This window comes from Corythoichthys intestinalis, chromosome 16 (assembly GCF_030265065.1).
Source record: "Corythoichthys intestinalis isolate RoL2023-P3 chromosome 16, ASM3026506v1, whole genome shotgun sequence".
Lineage (NCBI taxonomy): Eukaryota > Metazoa > Chordata > Actinopteri > Syngnathiformes > Syngnathidae > Corythoichthys > Corythoichthys intestinalis.
Genome location: NC_080410.1, coordinates 31,344,726 through 31,369,094, shown reverse-complemented (window position 1 = coordinate 31,369,094; position 24,369 = coordinate 31,344,726). Strand labels below are relative to the sequence as shown.

Genomic DNA, 24,369 nt, shown 5'->3' with positions numbered 1-24,369 from the left:
GAGGCAGCAGTTTTCCCGCGTCCGTCCATCGCGGAAGTCACGTGACGTGAGCGTCGTCTTCTTCCTCCTCCTCATCCTCACCTCTGTCTTCACCATCACCGCTCTTCTTCTCCGCGTGACAACATCGGAGGTCCGGGAATGACTTGCGAGTCTGTGCGTGCGCGTGCACGCGCGTGCTTTTGAGCTTTCGAACAGGTGATGACGTCAGAACTCTCGCATGTGGCATTTGCCTTCCTCGCGACCACTCCCTCTTCCAGACAACAGACATGTTGTCATGACTTCTACCGTGTGTGCGCGTGCACGCGCGCGTGCGTATTGTCTTTCAGAAAGCGCTGAGTCATGTCCGCTGGCCTGGACGACAGCGACAGCGTATTTGGTAAGTAAGATATAGACCCTGATGCTAAAGCTAACATGTCACAGGCATGTCATGTGACATGATGATGTCATCAACCGTGTGTGTGTGTGTGTGTGTGTGTGTGTGTGTGTGTGTGTGTGTGTGTGTGTGCGTGTGCGTGTGCGTGTGCGTGTGTGTGTGTGTATGTCAGAGTTGAATTGGGTGATTCCCGAAACGGAGCTACTGGACAACAGCATCCAGAAGGGGCGGGCCCAGCTGAGCCGCAGGCACCGCCCCTCTCGCTCCCGTCACCATGACAACAGCGTCAGCTCCAATGAGGGCGACGACAGTCTGGAAGTCAAACAGGTGCGTGAAAAGAATACCACGTGGTGCCACTTGATCAGTGCCCGTGTGTGCGTGAACCCCAGGATGGTGCGAAGAACTCCGCCCACTCTCCTAACCAAGTAACCCCGCGAGGCTCCTCACCTTCCCCTGATTCGCTGCTGTCGGCGCGCAGCTCTGCCTTCTCGTTCGACACGTCACTGGTGAGCAAATCACGCGTCAATATCCGCAGGGGACAAAAAGCCCGCCCACTAACAGCTGCTGTTTCTCAGGTGCGTCGCTTGCCCGATGATGCCGGCATATCATTGGCGGTGACCCCGCGGGCGCGCTACCATCAACTGACCAATGACACATCGCAAGAGGCTCTGACCACGCTCACCGACTCGCTATCAAAGTCCTGCCCCGCCTCCTCTGATGCCTCGCCCGTTTACACGCGAAGGAGCCGTAGGCCCGACAGCGAAGGTACATGTGTGTACGTCTATACCAGGAGTGCCCTAACTACAGCCCATAGTCCAACTCCTACCCGTTGCAAGGTTTTTATTGGCTAACACAGGAAGCTTCAGTTCAGCCTACATTCTGTCGCACTTCTCATCTTGAACACTAGATGGAGCTAATCACTTAAACAGTGCCTCTCCATGAGTTCACCTGACAACATGTTGAAATCAATGAAGGAAATTGTATTTTATTTTGTAAAAACTTATATAAAAATAATCAAATGTGATAAAACTGAGCTCAGTTGTGATAAATCCAGTGACTTTTTTGCCGTGACTGGACATTTTCTCCGTTTTTTTCAGTAGTGTAGGTTCTTCTCAAAAAATTAGCATATAGTGATAAAGTTCATTATTTTCTGTAATGTACTGATAAACATTAGACTTTTATATATTTTAGATTCATTACACACAACTGAAGTAGTTCAAGCCTTTTATTGTTTTAATATTGATGATTTTGACAAAAAAAGTCAAGAAAAAACAAAAAAATCCCTATCTCAAAAAATGTGTGTATTTTAGCAGACCAATACAAAAAAGTGTTTTTTAATACAAAAAAGTCAACCTTCAATTAAATAATATCCGCCATGCGCTCAATACTTGGTTGGGAATCCTTTTGCAGAAATGACTGCTTCAATGCAGCGTGGCATGGAGGCAATCAGCCTGTGGCACTGCTGAGGTGTTATGGAGGCCCAGGATGATTCGATAGCAGCCTTAACCTCATCCACAGTGTTTGGTCTGGTGTCTCTCAACTTTCTCTTCAGATTATCCCACAGATTCTCTATGGGGTTCAGGTCAGGAGAGTTGGCAGGCCAATTGAGTAATGCCAGTAATGCATTACATGCAAACATTAATGCCCTGGTCAGTAAACCATTTATCAGTGGTTTTGGCACTGTGAGGCGGTGCCAGGTCGTGCTGAAAAATGAAACCTTCATCTCCATAAAGCTTTTCAGCAGATGGAAGCATGAAGTGCTCCAAAATCTCCTGAAAGCTAGCTGCATTGACCCTGCCCTTGATAAAACACAGTAGACCAACACCAGCTGCTGACATGGCACCCCAGACCATCACCGATTGTTATACTTGACACTAGACTTCAGGCATTTTGGCATTTCCTTCTCCCCAGTCTTCCTCCAAACTCTGGCACCTTGATTTCCGAATGACATGCAAAATTTGCTTTCATCTGAAAAAAGTACTTTTGACCACTGAGCAACAGTCCAGTACTGCTTCTCTGTAGCCCAGGTCAGGCGCTTCTGCCGCCATTTCAGGTTCAAAAGTGGCTTGGCCTGGGGAAAGCGGCACCTGTAGCCCATTTCCAGCACAGGCCTGTGCACGGTGACTCTGGATGTTTTTTACTCCAGACTCAGTCCACTGTTTCTGCAGGTCCCCCAAGGTCTGGAATCGACCCTTCTCCACAATCTTTCTCAGGGTGCAGTCACCTCTTCTGGTTGTGCAGCGTTTCCTGCCACACTTTTTCCTTTCCACAGACTTCCCACTGAGGTGCCATGATACAGCACTCTGGGAACAGCATATTCGCTCAGAAATTTCTTTCTGTGTCTTAGCCTCTTGCTTGAGGGTGTCAATAATGGCCTTCTGGACAGCAGTCAGGTCGGCAGTCTTGCCCATGACTGCAGTTTTGAGTAATGAACCAGGCTGGGAGTTTTTAAAAGCATCAGGAATCTTTCGCAGGGGTTTTGAATTAATTCGTTGATTCAGATGATTAGATTAGTAGCTTCTTTAGAGTACCTTTTCATGATATGCTAATTTTTTGAGATAGTGATTTTTGTTTTTCTTGACTTTTTTGCCAAAATCATCAATATTAAAACAATAAAAGGCTTAAACTACTTCAGGTTTTTGTAATGAATCTAAAATATATGAAAGTGTAATGTTTATAATGAACTTTATCACAATATGCTAATTTTTTGAGAAGGACTGTATATGGCGAAAAACACTCAGGTGACTTGAAGTTCTGCTCTGAGACCCCCAATTCGGCCAAATTTCAAAATTGTCCGATATGCATGTGTGATACATCATTGGAAAGCTTAAAATCTCAATTTTCTGGGGGAAGAAAAATTTGAACACGAGGGCATTTTTTAAAAAAAATTGAAACAGCAAAACCCTAACTGGAGGTGAGAGCACGCGAGAGCAGAATTAAAGACGCCATGATTTCAACGAGATATTATCCCGTACTTACCTTACTTACTTACTTACTTACCTTACGTACGTACCTACCTCGATCCAAAAACTCCATGTACCATGTATTACTGAGTGTCAAGACACAGCAATGAATGGCCACAGCTGGATTTGGGGGGGATTTTATGGGTGAAACATGGTAATATAACAAGGGTCGCGATGCAGAAATCGCAGACATCACGGAGTGGTCGAGATTTTCTTTTTCTTATATATACCCCTTTAAAGTTTTTTTTTCAATTTTTCTCTGTTTGGATCAATTATTAATCCTCTCAAATAACGGGGAAAATGCGACAGTAACAAAAAATATATAATTAAGCAATAATTACAAGGTAGATATCCGTGACTTATTTAGACACCATTTTTTTCATTGTGACGTAATTTGTTTAAAAGTTTAAAATATGCGAAAGAATAATTTTTTAAAGTAGTTTTTTCTTTTTAAACGAAATATTAGACATCAAATAATGATGCTGAGCTAAAAATGACAGACATTTTTAATAATAAATACTAGGGTTGTTCCGATCATGTTTTTTTGCTCCCGATCCGATCCCGATCGTTTTAGTTTGAGTATCTGCCGATCCCGATATTTCCCGATCCGATTGCTTTTTTTGCTCCCGATTCAATTCCAATCATTACCGATAATTTTTCCCGATCATATACATTTTGGCGATGCATTAAGAAAAAAAATGAATAAAACTCAGACGAATATATACTTTCAACATACAGTACATAAGTACTGTATTTGTTTATTATGACAATAAATCCTCAAGATGGCATTTATATTATTAACATTCTTTCTGTGAGAGGGATCCACGGATAGAAAGACTTGTGACTTTGTATATTGTGACTAAATATTGCCATCTAGTGTATTTGTTGAGCTTTCAGTAAATGATACTGTAGCCATGCCCCAATGCGTGATGGGAAGTGGAACCATGACTGTGCGTAGTGCTATCAATTGATATATCTTCTCTGCGTTGGGAAATAACTTAAGGTGTTAAGAAAATGATCATTTACTACCTTGCTTCCTCACATTGCTTCCCATGAAATTAGTAATCGTAGGGAGAGGGATTGTAAGGCTTTAGCCAATTAAAAAAAGGCTTCAAAGGCTGCCAAAATACACTCTACTCATTTTACACTGCCTTTTATCTCTCTATATAGGTAAAACGGCGCCATTACAGATTGAGCGCGACAATGCGTAGGTGGGTCGTGCAGCGCATGTATTAATTGTGTAAAATATTTTAACGTGATACATTTTTTACAAAATTGATTACCGCCATTATCGGGATAAATTTGATAATCGTACCTTAAGCCTAAACTAAAGACTCTGGATGAGTGTAACATATTATGTTTGTAATGTTAAATACAATTAGAAAAGAATTAAATAAAAAAAAAAATATATATATATATATATATATATATATATATTAAAAAAAGGCATGGCCGATATTTTTTTTGCCGATTCCGATACTTTGAAAATGACGTGATCGGACCCGATCGATCGGGACATCTCTAATAAATACGATTACTTACCTTCTTTTTATGGCCAGATTGAAACAAAAGCAGTTGTGCGACATCTGTAAACGGGGGGTTCCAGGGTAAAACGGACAAATTAAAAATAGTTCGGGGGCTTAATGCACCATGAAGAATGTTAGTGCATGTGATAAAAAAAGGAAAAAGGTGAGGTGTACCATTGAAATGAAGATGGAAATGATTAAAAATATGAGCTTGGTGTGTGCGTCCGTGAACTGGCTCGACAACACGGCTGTAGAATGTCTACGATCTCGACGGTCAACCTCCGACCTCCGTTCGCCAGTCTTTTTAAGTTACGGTGACAATTATTATGATTGTTACATCGCCAAAAAAATCGTCAGTTTCGTCAGGTTTTTAATCATTTATTTCAGAACTTGTGCAACACAACATCCCTACTGTCCACCACAGCTGAACATGAAAAGTGAAAAAGTGTTATGTGCCCTCTTCAGTTCTGGTGTCCGAGTCCAGCCGGGAAGCAAGTCCCGCTGACGGCGCCGCGGTTTTGCTAGACCAGAAAACCAAAAGACGCTTCCTGGATTTGGGGTGAGCGTGGCCAAAGTGGCAGCATTTGATAGGCTCCTCCCCTTCTCTGATGCTTTGGTCTCGTGATCAGCGTCACCCTCAGGCGCTCGTACCTCCGAGTGAAAAAGGATAAAACGGACAAACGGGACAGACGTGAGAAAGGAGCCGGCGAGGCGGACGACGGGTGAGTCTCCCGAGCGGGGTTGACCGTGCCCCTTTAAACGCATGCAGGTGTTAACCTCTGTCCTCTGCACTAGGGATGGGTCCGAGAGTCTCCGAGAACGTACATCTTCACGAGCCTCGGCGTCCTTGGTCTCCTTTTCCTGGTTTTCCTCCTCAGGAACGCCTCCTGGATCCCCGCAGACGCAACCCGCGGGCACGCGGCCGCCTCCGAAGTCTAGCTCGCAGGTACGCACTTCCTGTTGTCTCGCCATTGTTGCAGATAGTCTCTGTTCTCTATTCTACATCCAATTTATTAGAGATGTCCCGATCGATCGGGTCCAATCACGTCATTTTCAAAGTATCGGAATCGGCAGAAAAAATGTTTAAATTTTTTTAAAATATATATATATTTTTAAATTAAATAGTTTTCTAATTGTATTTAACGTTACAGACATAATATGTTATCCTCATCCAGAGTCTTTAGTTTAGGCTTAAGGAAGGGTTATGAAATTGATCCCGATAACGGCTGTAATTAATTTTTTAAAAAATGTATCACGTTAAAATATTTAACGCAATTAATGCATGCGCTGCACAACCCACTCACGCATTGTCACACTCAATCTGTAATGGCGCCATTTTACCTATATAGGGATAAAAGGCAGCGTAAAATGAAATTTAAATTTTGGCAGCCTTTGGAGCCTTTTCTTGATTGGCTAAAGCCTTACAATCCCTCTCTCTACGATTAGCAATTGATCTTTTTCTTAACACCTTGTTATTTCCCAACACAGAGAAGATATATCAATTGGTAGCACTACGCACAGTCATGGTTCCACTTCCCATCATGTACTTAGGCATGGCTACAGTATCATTTACTGAAAGCTCAACAAATACACTAGATGGCAATATTTAGTCACAATATACAAAGTCACAAGTCTTTCTATCCGTGGATCCCTCACACAGAAATAATGTTAATCATGTAAATGCCATCTTGAGGATTTATTGTCATAATAAACAAACACAGTACTTATGTACTGTATGTTGAATGTATATATTCGTCCGAGTTTTATTCATTTTTTTCTTAATGCATTGCCAAAATGTATATGATCGGGAAAAATGATCGGGAACGATTGGAATTGAATCGGGAGCAAAAAAAAAGCAATCGGATCGGGAAATATCGGGATCGGCAGATACTCAAACTAAAACGATCGGAATCGGATCGGGAGCAAAAGAACATGATCGGAACAACCCTAATTTTTATTTTCTTTGAATATCGAAGTACTTGAAAGCGCGGATCTTCCAGGTTTTATTTGGCACCGATTGGCCAAGGAATTCTTTTAGTTTTATAATAGGAAATTTGTTGTCTCCACTACGGACAGTACGGGTTGGCACTGTTGGATCCTCAGACTGCAGGACAGCTTAAACTTGTTTGGATGTTAGTCGAGGTTCTTTATCCACCATCCGCACAATCTTTCGTTGAAATCTTTTGTCAATTTTTCTTTTCCGTCCACATCTAGGGAGGTTAGCCACAGTGCCATGGGCTTTACGCTTATTGATGACATTGCGCACGGTAGACACAGGAACATTCAGGTCTTTGGAGATGGACTTGTAGCTTTGAGATTGCCCATGCTTCCTCACAATTTTGCTTCTCAAGTCCTCAGACAGTTCTTTGGTCTTCTTTCTTTTCTCCATGCTCAATGTGGTACACACAAGGACACAGGACAGAGGTTGAGTCAACTTTAATCCATTTTAACTGGCTGCAAGTGTGATTTAGTTATTGCCACCACCTGGTATGTGCCACAAGTAAGTAATAGGTGCTGTTAATTACACAAATTGGAGAAGAATCATATGATTTTTCAAAGGGTGCCAATACTTTTGTCCGGCCCATTTTTGGAGTTATATAAAGTATGTATATAGCGGAAAACACTCAGGTGACTTGAAGTTTGGCAAAATTTAAAAATTGTCCGATATGCATGTGTGATACATCATTGGAAAGCTTAAAATCTCAATTTTCTGGGGGAAGAAAAATTTTGAACAGGAGGGCACTTTGAAAAAAAATTTTTTTTTTAAACAGCAAATCCCTAATTGGATGCGAGAGCACGCGAGAGCAGAATTAAAGACGCCAAGATTTTAACGAGATATTATCACGTATTTACCTTGTTTCGATCCAAAAACTTCATGTAGCATGTATCACCGAGTGTCAAGACACAGCTGTGAATGGCCACAGCTGGATTAAAAAAAAAAAATTATGGGTGAAACATGGTGATATAACAAGGGTCGCGATGCAGAAATCGCAGACAAGAAGGAGTGGTTGAGATTTTCTTTTTCATATGGTTACCCTTTTAAACGTTATTTTTCCATTTTTCTTTGTTTGGATCGATTATTTATCATCTAACATATCGGGGAAAATGCGAAAAAACAAACAAAAAAATACAATTAAGCGATAGTTATGAGGTAGAAATCCGTGACTTTTTTACAGACGCCAAATTTTTCATTGTGACGTAATTTGTTTAAACATTTAAAATATGTGAGTGAATAATTGTTTAAAGTTGTTTTCTTTTTTTAAACTAAATATTAGACATCAATGAATGATTCTAAGCTAAAAATGACAGACATTTTGAACAATAAATATAATTGCTTATCTTCTTTTTATGGCTAGGTTGAAACAAAAGCGGCTGCGCGACGTCTGTAAATGTGGGTTTTCAGGGTAAAACGGACAAATTAAAAATAGTTAGAGGGCTTAATGCGCCATGAATCTGCTATGGCAGCATATAGACATATTGTTCTATCGAACACAACAGTTTTTTTGGCTTAAAATACAGCAATTTCTTTTAAAGAGGAGTGCAAGAGCAGAAACTGCTTTTTCGGTCTTGTCTGTGTTTTCCGCCATATATCAAGTATATATCAAAATGAAGTCCGTATCTGCTTGTTTATTTTGGGGGGTTTTTTTGCGACCAAAACAAAAGCACATGAACAGGATGTACTCGTAATTACAAATGAGCAAGTGGTAGGGATAATTTTTTCCCAGAGCATATGAAGACAGCATTACATTGCCCCTACCAAAATGGCATCATGGCAGCCATGTTGGTAGGGGTGACATATCCATCAAAGGCAATGTGTCGGCATAAAAATTACAGTGCCCTCCATAATTATTGGCACCCCTGAAAAAGATGTGTTTTTTAGCTTCTAATATATTTTTTTAATTCAAATAATATGGGACCTTAATGGAAAAAAAGACAAAAATTCAACCTTCAATACAAGTGCATTCATTCAGTGGGGAAAAAATCCCACATAAAGAAAAAATTATTTGACATTAAATAATGTGTGTCAATTATTAGCACCCCTGGTGTTAATACTTTGTACAACCCCCTTTTGCCAACAAAACAAGGTCTGGGGACTGAGATGGCCATGGGAGGAGCTTGATTTTGTGTCTGGTGAACCATTTCTGTGTAGATTTGGCCAGACCCACTTAGGCTACGTTCATACTACAGGTCTTAATGCACAAATCCGATTTTTTGTCATATCCGTTTTTTTGGCGTGCCCGTTCAGACTGCCTTTGTCCATTGAGACCATTCAAGTATTACGCATGCGCACTAATTCGCAGTCCGACAAGCGCTGAGCAAGACGACCCGCATGCGCAGAAGCATCAAAACAAATGACCACACATGCTGGCTGTCATCCGTCATTCCAGGGATATCATATTTTGCTTTTTAAAAAGAGGACACAAATAACAGACACAAATAATCCCAGTTTAGGTTTATATTCAAAGTATATGGATCGATAGCATGCACGCACCGTCCATGCATGTCACACACACGTACGCGCAGTTTGCCCCGACTCTCGGCCGTGTAAGCAATATTGAAATATTGCTTATATGGAGCAGACAGAAAACTGATCCTTCTCAGGCTTATCCTCAACCCATTTTAAAATTTTTTATGACTGTTGTCAAGTCAGACTCTTCCTAAAAAGCCGTGTTCAAGGCAAGCTAGGCGCTAATAACACACAGCTGCACCGCTACTGTGGAGTCTCTCTCGCTTTTTGATGACGTAATTGCTGCCTGAATTCCGATTTGAGAGACTGGACAGTACAGACCGCCGCGACAGTCTGGAAAAATGTGGCCCAGATCGGATTTGAATCACATACGAAAGTGACCCAGATCGGATTTGAAATGGTCCAGTTCTATGCGACTTGTCACGTTCAGACCGTCAAGTTAATGCCTCAAACGAGTCGGAAAAACACGAAAAAATCGGATTCGTGCATTAAGACCTGTAGTATGAACGTAGCCAAAGTGACCCAGATCGGATTTGAAATGGTCCAGTTCTATGCGACTTGTCACGTTCAGACCATCAAGTTAATGCGTCAAACGAGTCGGAGAAACACGAAAATATCGGATTCGTGCATTAAGACCTGTAGTATGAACGTAGCCTTAGAGTGTTTGTTGCCAAAAAGCTCAATCTTGGTCTCATCTGACCAAAGCACACGGTCCCAGGCTTCAACTGGGACCGTGTGTATTTTTGTGTGAGACCAAGTTTTTGGCAACAAACACTCTAAGTGGATCTTGCATGCCACGAAAGATGTGGATGCTGAAAAGCACCTCATACCTACTGTGAAGTATGGGGGTAGGTCAGTGATGCTGTGGGGCTGTTTCGCTTCCAAAGGCCCTGGGAAGCTTGTTAGGGTGCATGGCATCATGAATGCTTTGAAATACCAGGACATTTTAAATCGAAATCTGTTGCCCTCTGCCCGAAAGCTGAAGATGGGTCGTCACTGGGTCTTTCAGCAAGACAATGACCCTAAACTTATGGCCAAATCTACACAGAAATGGTTCACCAGACACAAAATCAAGCTCCTCCCATGGCCATCTCAGTCCCCAGACCTTGTTTTGTTGGCAAAAGAGGGTTGTACAAAGTATTAACACCAGGGGTGTTAATACTTATTATATATATATATATGTATATAATAATTGTGACACACATTATTTGATGTCAAATATTTTTTTCTTTATGTGGGATTTTCCCCACTGAATGAATGCACTTGTATTGAAGGTTGGATTTTTCTCTTTTTTTCCATTAAGGTCCCATATTATTTGAATAAAAAAAATAAAAATTAGAAGCTAAAAAACACATCTTTTTCAGGGGTGCCAATAATTATGGAGGGCACTGTAAGTCATAACTATCTTATTTCTCATCCAACTAAATACCGAGCATTTGTTGTACTATGAGTTAGTGTAAAGAAGTAAAAGATGCTGTTGATTTGTCTCCTCAAACAGGAAGTAGAAAGATTTTGCCTCTCTTGCAGGAGTCGAATTTGAGCGAGGACTTTTCTTCTCATCAGACGGTAGCGTGTCCTCACGTGGAGATCGCCTCTTCCGTGTCCTCGCATCCTTACCGCACACTCTCGCAGTCTTCTGACGAGGTAAAGCATTTTTCAGCACTAATCAAAACAGGGGTGTCCAAACTACGGCGCACGGGCCAACTGCAGTCCGCTTCCCAGTTTTTATTGGTCCACAGCAAATTATGACAATTAAATTCAGCCTACATTCTGTTGCACTTTTCAGCTTTGTTACCTTAGATGAAGCTAATCACTGTTTATTAGTTCAGGGGTCAAAACCTGACACGTTGAAATCATTGTGTAAAACTGTCTAGAATTTCAATATTTTGTTTACATAAATAAAGTTTTAGAAAAAAAATCAAATGTGACAAATTTAGCTAGCTTGGTTGTGATTTTTCCCCCCAATATTTGATATTTGCTGTCGCTGGACATTTCATGCAAAGTTTGTGTCAGTCTTGTAAATATAAATATATATATTTTGCAGACTGTACCTCTAGATTATTTAGTTGCTTATACGTAGGATGAGAATTGAGAAAGAACCGGTTCTCTTTGGAATCGTTTGGCAAATTACCTGACGATTCTCTTATCGGTTCCAACCAGCACAATTTGCGTTTTATAATTTGTGCATGTTACACACTTTCGAATCGGCAAGCACGGCAACATCATTAACAATTGCGAGACTTCTCATCAAGCGTAACCCGGAGAGAGTCGTTGCAGAGTGAATTTGCATTGACTTTTACAGGCCATTTTATTATTCATGAGACTACTTAAAGAAATGTTGATTTTTCCCAAAAATCATATTCCTCGTCGAATACTCTATAAGAAAAAATATAACATATATGCATCTAAAATAATCCTAAACGATTTTATTAGCAATTTTAATACTCCTGTTAGAAAGATTCCATGGGTATGTGTTCGTTCCCATAGCAACCAGTCAGTTCCTGTTATTGTCCTGCGTCATGCGCGCTGCGTATTCCGGGAGTGAATATAGGCGTAAGGTGTGCATTTCGAGCAGAGGACGGCCACCTGTTAGAGGAAATATTAATCTGTGCGTCCATAAACGAATGTATTTCCTCTTCATGCCATAAAGTTCTTATGGTAAGTTAGAGCCATTATCAGTGCGACCATTTTCATGTTTTTACTGTTACGTCGGCTGGTTGCTTCAGCTCGTTCTCGCTGCGTGGAGGAGTGCGTTGTTTACATTAGATTCGCGTTGCACATTTGTGTTAAGAGGGAATGTGTTAGTTTAGCATCGTAAAATGATGTTGTACATCCATATGAGTGTAAAGTGCTTAGTTTTCGCCACTTTTATGGCCAAGATGACCGCACGTGCATGCAGCGTGCTTCCTTGTTGTGCGTGCGCGCTCGCGCCCCCCCACCTTTGTGTCATTATTATATTACGAGTCATGTATGCGTTTTATTGACTGCTTTACAGTTAGTTTGCATTGTTTATTGCATCAGCACTAATATGATGTAATTTTCTGTCCTTTAAGAGCCATACATATACACACATACAAATACATCAACATCTTTCCACGCATGCTCTCATCTGCTCATTGAGTGATTGTCATATCATATCCGCTCCTTGTGTTCTAACCGACACTCCGAGGCGAATGAACCATAAAACATATTGAACCCAGAACCTCATACAGTCCATTAGTCTAAATTAGAATCGATAAGTATGGAGGTGGATTTGTGTCTTTATTATTCAATAAAAAAAAAGTTGCTTAAAAAAAAAAAGTTAATTTAATCAAAATATTTATTTTGAATCGAAGAAGAAGTCACTTCAATAAAAAAAAAAGGTGTTTGAATGCAAAAATAAATTTGAAACTCAAAAAAATGTATTTGGAACCTATTTTTCTTTGAAAATTTTTTGTTTAAGTCGTTTTTTTTTAATTGAAACAACTTTTTTGATTGACGTAATGTGGTTTTGCGTTTGGACCACATTTTGGCTAGGACATTTGTGTCTTTATTATTCAATCAAAAAATACGTTGCTTCAAACTAAAAAATATATATATTCAAAAGAAAAATCACTTCAATCAAAAATTTAAAAAAATCAGTCGTAGAAAAAAAACTTTTTGAATGTGAAAAATTATTTTGAAATTATAAAGACACAAATGTCCTAGCCAAAATGTGATCCAAACGCAAAACCACATTACGTCAATCAAAAAAGTTGTTTCAATAAAAAAAAAAAAAAAACTTGAATTAAAAAAAAAAAAAAAAAAAAATTCAATCAAAGAAATATAGGTTCCAAATACATTTTTTGAGTTTCACATTTATTTTTCCATTCAAACACATTTTTTTTTATTGAAGTGACTTTTTCTTTGATTCAAAATAAATAATTTGATTAAAGCAAATTTTTTTCTTAAATTGAGGCAACTGTTTTTTTTGATTGAATAATAATGACACAAATCTACCTCCATAGAAAAGGGAATCGATAAAGAATTGAATCGTTAAGCAATATCGATAATGGAATCGGAATCGTAAAAATCTTACCAATTCCCATCCCTACTTGTACTCCTAACTCATTCTCTGCCATGCTATCAGCATCAATGGCACTGAAACATGAACATTCAATATCAGCCATCCCAAAGCATACGGATTAGACGTCTCTCTGTAGCAATGGCAGTAAATGAGTAAAGAGACAAACCAAGAAGGATTTCGTTCATTTTGTAATCTGACTTGCTAATTGAAGACTGACAATTAATTGGGGTGCGTGTTTGTCAGCCCAGCGACGAGTCGTCATCCTGCCCGGTGCGATCTTGGACGAGCCAGCAGGTATGCGAGTGGCTCGGGGAGCTGAGCATGGATCGCTACGTACCGGAATTCCGAGCCGGAGACGTCGATGGACGCTCGCTGCTCCAACTTGATGGCAGCAAGCTCAAGGTTAGCTATTTGTAAACAACGGGCTACTAATTGTCAGGTGGTGAAACATCCACGAACCCAATTCAGTATACCTGAGTCTACCCTAAAGTGCAGTTTTCGTTTTTTCAAAAAAAAAATCTAGATATTTTTGTAGTTGAGCTCCATTGTTACAAAAAAAGTTACCCAAAAAAAATTCACATTAAATTTTTCCCATCGAACAAATAGGAAAACCGTAAGATACACGAAATAATGGTGCAGTGCTTCAGTAAAAGTACATTTTATTGGAGAATATTTTGATCTAAATTAGAAATCATAGCAGGAAAAAAAATGTAGTACTTTTCTTTTTCTTCTTTTTAATATTATTTTTTCAATTAAGAAACTTCATAAAAGTTGAAAATTGAAAATTCTTTTCAACATTAAAAAAGGAATGGGTAAAATTTATATGGAATAACAGAAGGTCTCGATTGAGACTAACACTGCTGTATCTCCCATTCGACCGGGGTGGCTTGAAATGCCCTAATCTGAACTGGTACTATCAAGCAACTCAACTGAGATCTATTATGTTTTATTTTCTGATCAAAGACCCTCCATGTTGGGTCGAAATGGAGTCCTGTGGTCTTAACTTGCCGGTCTTTTTATATTTATATTCTGATTTGAAAAAAAGGTTGCTCAAGCACACCAAAAACCCAATTTTGAAAAATATGATAGCAATATGGCATCAAATAAAAGAATATTTAGGAGAACCAAATACTCTATCCCGTTTTAGTCCAGTCTGGGGAAATAATTTGTTCGTTCCAGGGAGGGCGGACGCTATATTTAAGTTGTGGCACTCAAAGGGACTTAAAACGATTAATGATTTCTATATTTCTGACACAAACGTTATGATGTCCTTCGAGCAATTAAGACTGAAATTCGGACTTGACGGAAAGCATTTTTTTAAGTATTTGCAACTTAGGAGTTTTATTCAAACAAATCACAGTCTTGATCTCCTTAAACCTCCTCTCACATTTTTAGAGGATTTGATGACTAAAGATATTCTTAGGAGAGGGGCTATCTCGAGTTTGTACAAAATTCTAATGTGTAATTCTCCTGAAAATTCAAAGGACAAAATGAGGGCATGGATTCATAACTTGGATAAGGGCATAACAGAAAGGCAATGGGCTAAACTGTGTGTAAATGCTCAAACCATATGCATGAACGCACGGTTGAGACTTATTCAATACAAGTGGATAATGAGAACATACATAACACCAGCAGAACTTAACATATATAATAAAAATATTCCTGATACCTGCTTTAAATGTACAGGAGAAAAAGGTACCCTGTATCACTGTGTATGGCAATGTGGAAAAGTTAAGAAATTTTGGGATGAAGTAAGAAGTACGTTGGAGGGAATGATTTTAAAAGACATTCCATTTGGACCAAAGTTTTTTCTGTTGGGATTGTTTCCAGAAGAACACAATTACAACAAACATGAACGGACACTTATCAATTTTGGTTTAATAATGGCAAAGAAATGCATTGCATTAGTATGGAAATCGGATCGTGGACCTTCTGCCAAACAATGGATCAATCAGATGTTGTCAGTTATACCTCTAGAACGCATGACATACATATTGAAGGGAAAACAACAGCTTTTTGAGGACTTGTGGACACCTTTTATGAATTCTGTCAAAAAGATGAAATTGTCTTGAGGCTTACAATATCATATTAGGGACTGTGATTTTGTGTTTATGGAGGATAAATGGGGTGAAGCTGGAGCTTAATTATAGGAGAGGAACAACTTTTTTTGTGTTTGTGTTTTTTTTGGGGGGTATGTTCTCGGTGTGGTCTTTATGGTATTGTTTTGATGGTGTGAATTATTAGTTTGAAAATCAATAAAAATATTGTGGAAAAAAAAAAAAAAAGAAACTTCATAAAATTACTATATATAATTTTTTTCTGCTATACTTTTCAATTAAAAAAACAAACAAAAAAATATTGTAGAATTTACATTTACTCAAGCACTAAACAGTTTTAACGTGTACTTCCCTGTTTTCCTGTAATTATAACCTTAAAATTCTGCCAGAATTATGGGAGTGTTTTACCGTAAATTCAACTGTTTTTATTTATGTATTTACAGCAAATGTCAAAGTGTCAATCTTAGGCGACAAAGTCGATAAAGCGTTGTATTATTTTCTAAACTTTTGGGCAAGGGCGTAGGTTTGCCTAGAGACGGTAGGGACGTAACACGACCAACTTTTGAGGATGCTCAAATTGTCCCCACCAACTTTTAAGCAACCTTATTTGCATTATATAATGACTTCACTTACAGTGGGGCAAATAAGTATTTAGTCAACCACTAATTGTGCAAGTTCTCCCACTTGAAAATATTGGAGAGGCCTGTAATTGTCAACATGGGTAAACCTCAACCATGAGCGACAGAATCAAAAGTTCATCTCAATACTTTGTTATGTACCCTTTGTTGGCAATAGCAGAGGCCAAACATTTTCTGTAACTCTTCACAAGCTTTTCACACACTGTTGCTGGTATTTTGGCCCGTTCCTCAATGCAGATCTCCTCTAGAGCAGTGATGTTTTGGGGCTGTCGTTGGGCAACACGGACTTTCAACTCCCTCCTCACCCCGTGGCGTCAAAATGATAACAAGAACGGTGAGCAAAAATCCCAGAACCACACGGGGGGACCTAGTGAATGACCTACAGAGAGCTGGGACCACAGTAACAAAGGCTACTATCAGTAACACAATACGCCGCCAGGGACTCAAATCCTGCACTGCCAGACGTGTCACCCTGCTGAAGAAAGTACACGTCCAGGCCCCTCTGCGGTTCGCTAGAGAGCATTTGGATGATCCAGAAGAGGACTGGGAGAATGTGTTATGGTCAGATGAAACTAAAAAAGAACATTTGGTAGAAACACAGGTTCTCGTGTTTGGAGGAAAAAGAATACTGAATTGCACCATACCCACTGTGAAGCATGGGGGTGGAAACATTATGGGCTGTTTTTCTGCAAAGGGACCAGGACGACTGATCTGTGTAAAGTAAAGAATGAATGGGGCCATGTATCGAGAGATTTTGAGTGAAAATCTCCTTCCATCAGCAAGGGCATTGAAGATGAGGCGTGGCTGGGTCTTTCAGCATAACAATGATCCCAAACACACAGCCAGGGCAACATAGGAGTGGCTTCGTAAGAAGCATTTCAAGGTCCTGGAGTGGCCTAGCCAGTCTCCAGTTCTCAACCCCATAAAAAAATCTGTGGAGGGAGTTGAAAGTCCGTGTTGCCCAACGACAGCCCCAAAACATCACTGCTCTAGAGGAGATCTGCATGGAGGAATGAGCCAAAATACCAGCAACAGTGTGTGAAAAGCTTGTGAAGAGTTACAGAAAACGTTTGGCCTCCGTTATTGCCAACAAAGTGTACATAACAAAGTATTGAGATGAACTTTTGGTATTGACCAAATACTTATTTTCCAACATGATTTGCAAATAAATTCTTTAAAAATCAAACAAAGTTATTTTCTGTTTTTTTTTTCACATTCTGTCTCTCATGGTTGAGGTTTACCCATGTTGACAATTACAGGCCTCTCTAATATTTTCAAGTGGGAGAACTTGCACAATTAGTGGTTGACTAAATACTTATTTGTCCCACAATATATAGGTAACTTAAAGATTGTCTTCCCATATGTTGTAAGGATAGAATTGACCCTACCATTATTAAGTGGATTACAGTACTTTGATTATGGTCAAACTTACATTGACCCCTTTTCACTTGCTGAATGTGCCAGTCCATTTACAGTGTATCACAAAAGTGAGTACACCCCTCGGATTTCTGCAGATATTTAAGTCTATCTTTTCATGGGACAACACTGACAAAAATGACACTTTGACACAATGAAAAGTAGTCTGTGTGCAGCTTATATAATAGAGGTAATTTATTTTCCCCTCAAAATATAGCCATTAATATCTAAACCCCTGGCAACAAAAGTGAGTACACCCAATAGAAACTACGTACATCCCTAAATGTCCAAATTGAGTACTGCTTGTCATTTTCCGTCCAAAATGTCATGTGACTCGTTACAGGAGTGCTGTCAGCATTGCTGCAGAGATTGAAGAGGTAGGGGGGTCAGCCTGTTAGTGACCATACACCGCACGCTACATCAAATTGGTGTGCATGGCTGTCCCCCCAGGAGGAAGCCTCTTCTGACGACGGTACACAAGAAAGGCCGCAAACAGTTTGCTGAAGACATGTCAACAAAGCACATGAATTACTGGAACCATGTCATATGGTCTGATGAGACGGGCGGGCTTTCTTGTGTACCGTCTTCAGAAGAGGCTGACAGCACTCCTGTAATGAGTCACATGACATTTTGGAGGGAAAATGACAAGCAGTACTCAATTTGGACATTTAGGGACGTACGTAATTTCTATTGGGTGGACTCTCTTTTGTTGCCAGGGGTTTAGATATTAACGGCGATATTTTAAGTTATTTTGAGGGGAAAATAAATGAACTCTATTATATAAGCTGCATACAGACTACTTTTCATTGTGTCAAAGTGTCATTTTGTCAGTGTTGTCCCATGAAAAGATATACTTAAATATCTGCAGAAATGCGAAGGGTGTACTCACTTTTGTGATACACTGTTAGTATTTCCTTCAAACGCACGTTTGATTGGCTGATGACTTGACCTCACTCCCCACGCACACACAAACACGTATTCGCAGCCCGACAGAAATACAGCATGCCGCTTCCTCCGTCCCCTTCAAAGACGAGGGATATTAGAAGTTTTTTTCTGCCAGTAGCAGCCACTGTAAGTACTGTAAAGAGACATGAATGTTGTGGAGGTGGGGAACACACCACAAATTTTGCTACTGAAGGTCCGTCCTGCATCAGTTAGCATAAGATTAATCTGTGCGAATTTCTCGGACTCGAGGAGGAAGCTGCTTTGAGAGAAATATCCTCCTGGATGTTTTCTATTGTTAACATTAATTTAAACCGGAAGAAATGTAGTGAACCAAGGTCCCTGCTCCGTTTTTATTTATTTTTGTTATTCCCTAACTATTTTTGGTCATCTTTAACTTATATAGACAGATAATTTGAGTGGTATAAAGACAAATGTTTATTTTTCCTGCATTCCTCATAGGTAAGAGATGATTAACAAGTTTGTATTTCTTTTGTATGTTGATATAATTTGTGTTCAAATATTGAAATTTAAATTTCCCCCAAAAAATCTGGACATTGATTCTGGAGGTTTTTAAAATGTTTCTTTTAGGGCTGTCAAACGATTAAAATTTTTAATTGAGTTAATTACAGCTTAAAAATTAATTAATCGTAATTAATCATAAATCAAACCATCTATAAAATATGCCATATTTTTCTGTAAATTACTGTTGGAATGGAAAGATAAGACACAAGACGGATATATACATTCAACATAGGGCACATAAGTACTGTATTTGTTTATTATAACAATAAATCAACAAGATGGCATTAACATTATTAACATTCTGTTAAAGCGATCCATGGATAGAAAGACTTGTAGCTCTTAAAAGATAAATGTGAGTACAAGTTATACAAATTTTATATTAAAACCCCTCTTAATGTTTTCGTTTTAATTAGGGCTGTCAAAATTATCGCGTTAACGGGCGTTAATTAATTTTTAAAAATTAATCACGTTAAAATATTTGACGCAATTAACGCAGATGCCCCGCTCAGACAGATTTAAATGACAGTACAGTGAAACGCTCACTTGTTGTGTTTTATGGAGTTTTGCCGGCCTCTGCTGGCGCTTGGGTGCGACTGATTTTATAGGCTTCGGCACCCATCAGCATTGTGTAAGTAATTATTGACATCAACAATGGCGGGCTACTAGTTTATTTTTTGATTGGAAATTTTACAAATCTTATTAAAACGAAAACATTAAGAGGGGTTTTAATATAAAATTTGTATAACTTGTACCAACATTTTTCTTTTAAGAACTACAAGTCTTTCTATCCATGGATCGCTTTAACAGAATGTTAATAATGTTAATGCCATCTTGTTGATTTATTGTTATAATAAACAAATACAGTACTTATGTAACGTATGTTGAATGTATATATCCATCTTGTGTCTTATCTTTCCATTCCAACAATAATTTACAGAAAAATATGGCATATTTTATAGATGGTTTGATTTGCGATTAATTACGATTAATTAATTTTTAAGCTGTAATTAACTCGATTAAAAATTTTAATCGTTAGTACAAGTTATACAAATTTTATATTAAAACCCCTCTTAATGATTTCGTTTTAATAAAATTTGTAAAATTTTCAATCAAAGAATAAAGTAGCCCGCCATTGTTGATGTCAATAATTACACAATGCTCATGGTGATGAAACACATAAAATCAGTCGCACGAAAGCGCCAGCAGAGGACGACAAAACACCAGAAAACACAAGTAACAAGTGGACATGACACTGTGCTGTCATTTTAATCTGTTTGAGCGGGGGATGTGCGTTAAATGCGTCAAAATATTTTAACGTGACTAATTTCAAAAATTAATTACTGCCCGTTAACGCAATAATTTTGACAGCCCTAGTTTCTTTAGTAGTTTTTGAAATCGAATGGTGTATCACCTGAACCAATACATATGCATAGCAAAAACCCACATCCTTAAAACTGAAAAAAAAAAAAAAACCTAATACAAATTTATTTTGCATTAATCATTTAGCCTATCAATTAATTAGCGTTATATTGGTGAGAAATGTAGCCGTAGCCCTGACCCCCATTCACCCAATTTGTTTGGTATTATTAAGGCCCCCCCCCAGCAAAAAGTGTACATGCAGATTATGCTGTTATATCGTCCTTACCAATATTGAGACCAAACCTATGCCCTTGCTTTCGGGCTTCCGCCACCTGGAACTTTGTATCACCTCACGTTTGCTATACACCGTCTACCATTAACCTGACGTGGGTGTCAACAGGGTCTGGGTGTGCTGAGCTCGTGCGACCGGGGTGCTCTGAAACGTCGCATTAAAGTCTTGCAGACGGCGGCGGAGAAAGACAAGAAAGGTGGCAAGCCCAAGGACAAAGAACGCAGAAAGCAGCGCAGAAACTGAACGACAGACGCCCTTCAGCGGGCGGATGTCCAAATATGATCAACAAGTGCAGTTTTCCTCACTCGTATGCAAATGAGACGCAAATGCTGTTAACCTTTGATCTGTGGAAGAGCTTTTAATGTCACGGCTGTGCTTTGGAATAAAAGGCTCTTATTGTGAAAGACCAGGAAGTGTTAATCATTAATAGAATCAAAGTGTACCTGGAACAACTATAAACATTTTTAAGTCAAGAGTGCAGAATGATTACCAACACTTTTTAAAACTTTTTGTTAAGTCCCTCATGACAGAGTAGGGCTGTGATTATTAATCGACTAATTGATGAGTCGACAGCTATTTTTAAAAGTCCAAAAAAATCTGAATTGTTCAACTCCTCTTTCATCAGCGTCTCATCTCATTCATTGCAAGTTTAAGCGGATTGGACGTCTATCGCGGCCAATGGGACCGAAACATGATAATTCAATGCCATCAATCTATTTTACATATTTACATATTTTACACATACAGTATTTACATATTTAAGTCAAATGGTGGTGCAACACATGTAGACAGTATAGCAAGGCAGCTATAGAGTGAATTTTCTAAATATTATATATATACACTTACCGGCCACTTTATCAGGTACACCATGCTAGTAACGTGTTGGACCCCCTTTTGCCTTCAGAGCTGCCTCAATTCTTCGTGGCATAGATTCAACAAGGTGCTGGAAGCATTCCACAGAGAGTTTGGTCCATATTGACATGATAGCATCACACAGTTGGTGCAGATTTGTCGGCTGCACATCCATGATGCGAATCTCCCGTTCCACCACATCCCAAAGCTGCTCTATTGGATTGAGATCTGGTGACTGTGGAGGCCATTTGAGTACAGTGAACTCATTGTCATGTTCAAGAAACCAGTCTGAGATGATTCCAGCTTTATGACGTGGCGCATTATCCTGCTGAAAGTAGCCATCAGAAGTTGGGTACATTGTGGTCATAAAGGGATGGACATGGTCAGCAACAATACTCAGGTAGGCTGTGGCGTTCCAACGATGCTCCATTGGTACCAAGGGGCCCAAAGAGTGCCAAGAAAATATTCCCCACACCATTACACCACCACCACCAGCCTGAACTGTTGATACAAGGCAGGATGGATCCATGCTTTCATGTTGTTGACGCCAATTTCTGACCCTACCATCCGAATGTCGCAGCAGAGATCGAGACTCATCAGACCAGGAAAAGTTTTTCCAATCTTCTATGTTCCAATTTCGATGAGCTTGTGCAAATTGTAGCCTCAGTTTCCTGTTCTTAGCTGAAAGGAGTGGTACCCGGCGTGGTCTTCTGCTGCTGTAGCCCATCTGCCTCAAAGTTCGACGTACTGTGCGTTCAGAGATGCTCTTATGCCTACCTTGGTTGTAAAGGGTGGTTATTTGAGTCACTGTTGCCTTTCTATCAGCTCGAACCAGTCTGGCCATTCTCCTCTGACATTAACAAGGCATTTCCTCCCACAGAACTGCAACTCACTGGATATTTTTTCTTTTTCGGACCATTCTCTGTAAACCCTAGAGATAGTTGTGCGTGAAAATCCCAGTAGGTCAGCAGTATCTGAAATACTGAGACCAGCCCTTCTTGCACCAACAACCATGCCACGTTCAAATTCACTCAAATCATCTTTCTTCCCCATACTGATGCTCGGTTTGAACTGCAGGAGATTGTCTTAAACCATGTCTACATGCCTAAATGCAGTTGCCGCCATGTGATTGGCTGATTAGAAATTAGGGGTTAACGAGCAGTTGGACAGGTGTACCTGATAAAGTGGCTGGTGAGTGAATATATATAATTATGTATATATTATTTTCAAATTGTTTAAAAAAAAAAAAAATATGAAGAACTTATACTCCCATTTATTGTTTTTTTTTTCAAATTTTTTTTAAAACATTTTTATTTACAAAATTACAAAATTTTATATTTCAGCTATAGGAAAAAAAAAGAAAAAAAACTGAAAACAATCTTCTTTAATCAAAAAATAATTTTAATTTTATATATATATATTTAAAAAAAAAAAAAAAAGAAAGGAAATCAGTTTATAGTGTCTTTTTCATTTCTTTCATTTTACATTATTTTACATACATTTATATAAAAAATAAAGTAAATATTCCCTGATTTCTGAAACATCAACTGTAAATAATACGACATACTGTATGTGAACAGATTAGTCAATTAATCAGAAAAATAATCAATGATTAGTCGACTATCACAATAATCCTTTATGGAAGCCCAGAGTCAATAAATAAGCTGGCGATAAATAAATAGGAACGGCATAAATATGAACAATAGCATAAATATAAAAAGCAAAGTTCAATAAATAAAATATGTGTCTTCAAGTAAGGCAAGCGTGTGCAAGAGAACGAGAGGAAACCTGCCGCGCGTTGGCGTGTCCCGGCGCATCGTGGCATTCCTCGACATGGTTGGCCGCGAGCCCTGCCTTCGCTGTTCTCACGCGCCAACGTCTTCGCCTCCATCCATCTGCGTGTCGGTCCGGCAGAGGGCGGTGCGGAAAGCGGGAAGAATGTTCTAGGCGGCGAAGCCCACCCAAATAAGAACGGTGACGGTCAGCGCTCCGTAACATGGGCGGCGATGTCCCGCAGGCTTCGGATGAGGTCGTGCGCGAAGGATCGCAGCTGCCCCAGCGTCAACTGAGCAGCCACCTGCACCTCGTAGTCGCCGTGGAGACGCGACGCCAGCCCCGCGGCCGAGTCCGGGTCCGGCTCGGCGCCGCCCAGTCGGGCCGCTTCACGAACCTGCAAAGGCGCTCCTTGTTAGCGTGCGGTCATCCACAGAAAGGCATGTAAATTAGAGTGAAGTTGCCCCCCCCCCCCCCCCATATTGTAAATTTCAAATAAAAACCATGTCAGTCGTTTGTAGTGCTGCAACGATTAATAATTTCAGAAATCATTTCATAATAATCAGAAAAAAGCTTTGAATCAAATTTTGCTGTTTCAATGATTCGTTTAACTAGAGTGGCGTTGTTACGGTTTGTTTCGAAAGTGTTTGCATTTAGTTTTATAGATTTGGGAGGAAACACTGCCCTCTAGCGGCAACAGTGAATATGACAACTGATTTAACATGGTTGAATCCAGCTGCTCCCTGCTGAGACCAACTTCAGGTAAGTTTTTGCTTGGGCTAATATATTTATGCATTTGTAACTTTAGTTTATTGGTATATTTTGGGGTTTTATGTGAGAATATGTGTTTGAACGATTTGTTGAGAGCGCTGTAGAAAAAAGTTAGCATTTTATAGCATTTAAGCTAGCGGACTTCTGCTATGCAAGTTAGCCAATTGTTTTTTTGTTGTACTTAGATCTTCATTTATTTATTTTTTTAATACCATTTGAGACTAAGCTCAGGTATTTATTTTTTTAGAAAAGTGCAATTCTGAATACAGTAGTTTGAAGAAACACTCAGGAATTCTATTTTGTTTGCACATTTAATGCTCTTTTGAAAGTGCAGTATTAGCAAGCCTTTGTTTTATGTCTCCTAAA

The 24,369-nt window shown here is 39.4% G+C and overlaps 1 protein-coding gene across 1 annotated transcript; it reads left to right on the top strand.

The window, feature by feature from the left end:
- The first annotated feature begins 11 nt into the window (after nt 1–11).
- samd14 (sterile alpha motif domain containing 14) lies at nt 12–22,816 on the top strand. The gene is made up of 11 exons (XM_057860944.1): nt 12–195; nt 327–376; nt 546–700; nt 763–879; nt 949–1,138; nt 5,328–5,421; nt 5,492–5,584; nt 5,658–5,808; nt 10,858–10,974; nt 13,619–13,777; nt 20,716–22,816. The coding sequence occupies exons 2-11, from the start codon at nt 340–342 to the stop codon at nt 20,848–20,850; spliced, it is 1,248 nt and encodes a 415-aa protein (XP_057716927.1). The 5' UTR covers nt 12–195; nt 327–339; the 3' UTR covers nt 20,851–22,816.
- Nucleotides 22,817–24,369: the final 1,553 nt, after the last annotated feature.

Bases quoted from the DNA above. Each gene is read 5' to 3' on its own strand.
- samd14 (XM_057860944.1), top strand. From the start codon at position 340: ATGTCCGCTGGCCTGGACGACAGCGACAGCGTATTTG. The intron at 377-545 runs GTAAGTAAGATA...TGTGTATGTCAG, and splicing joins CGACAGCGACAGCGTATTTG to AGTTGAATTGGGTGATTCCC. The intron at 1,139-5,327 runs GTACATGTGTGT...TGCCCTCTTCAG, and splicing joins CCGTAGGCCCGACAGCGAAG to TTCTGGTGTCCGAGTCCAGC.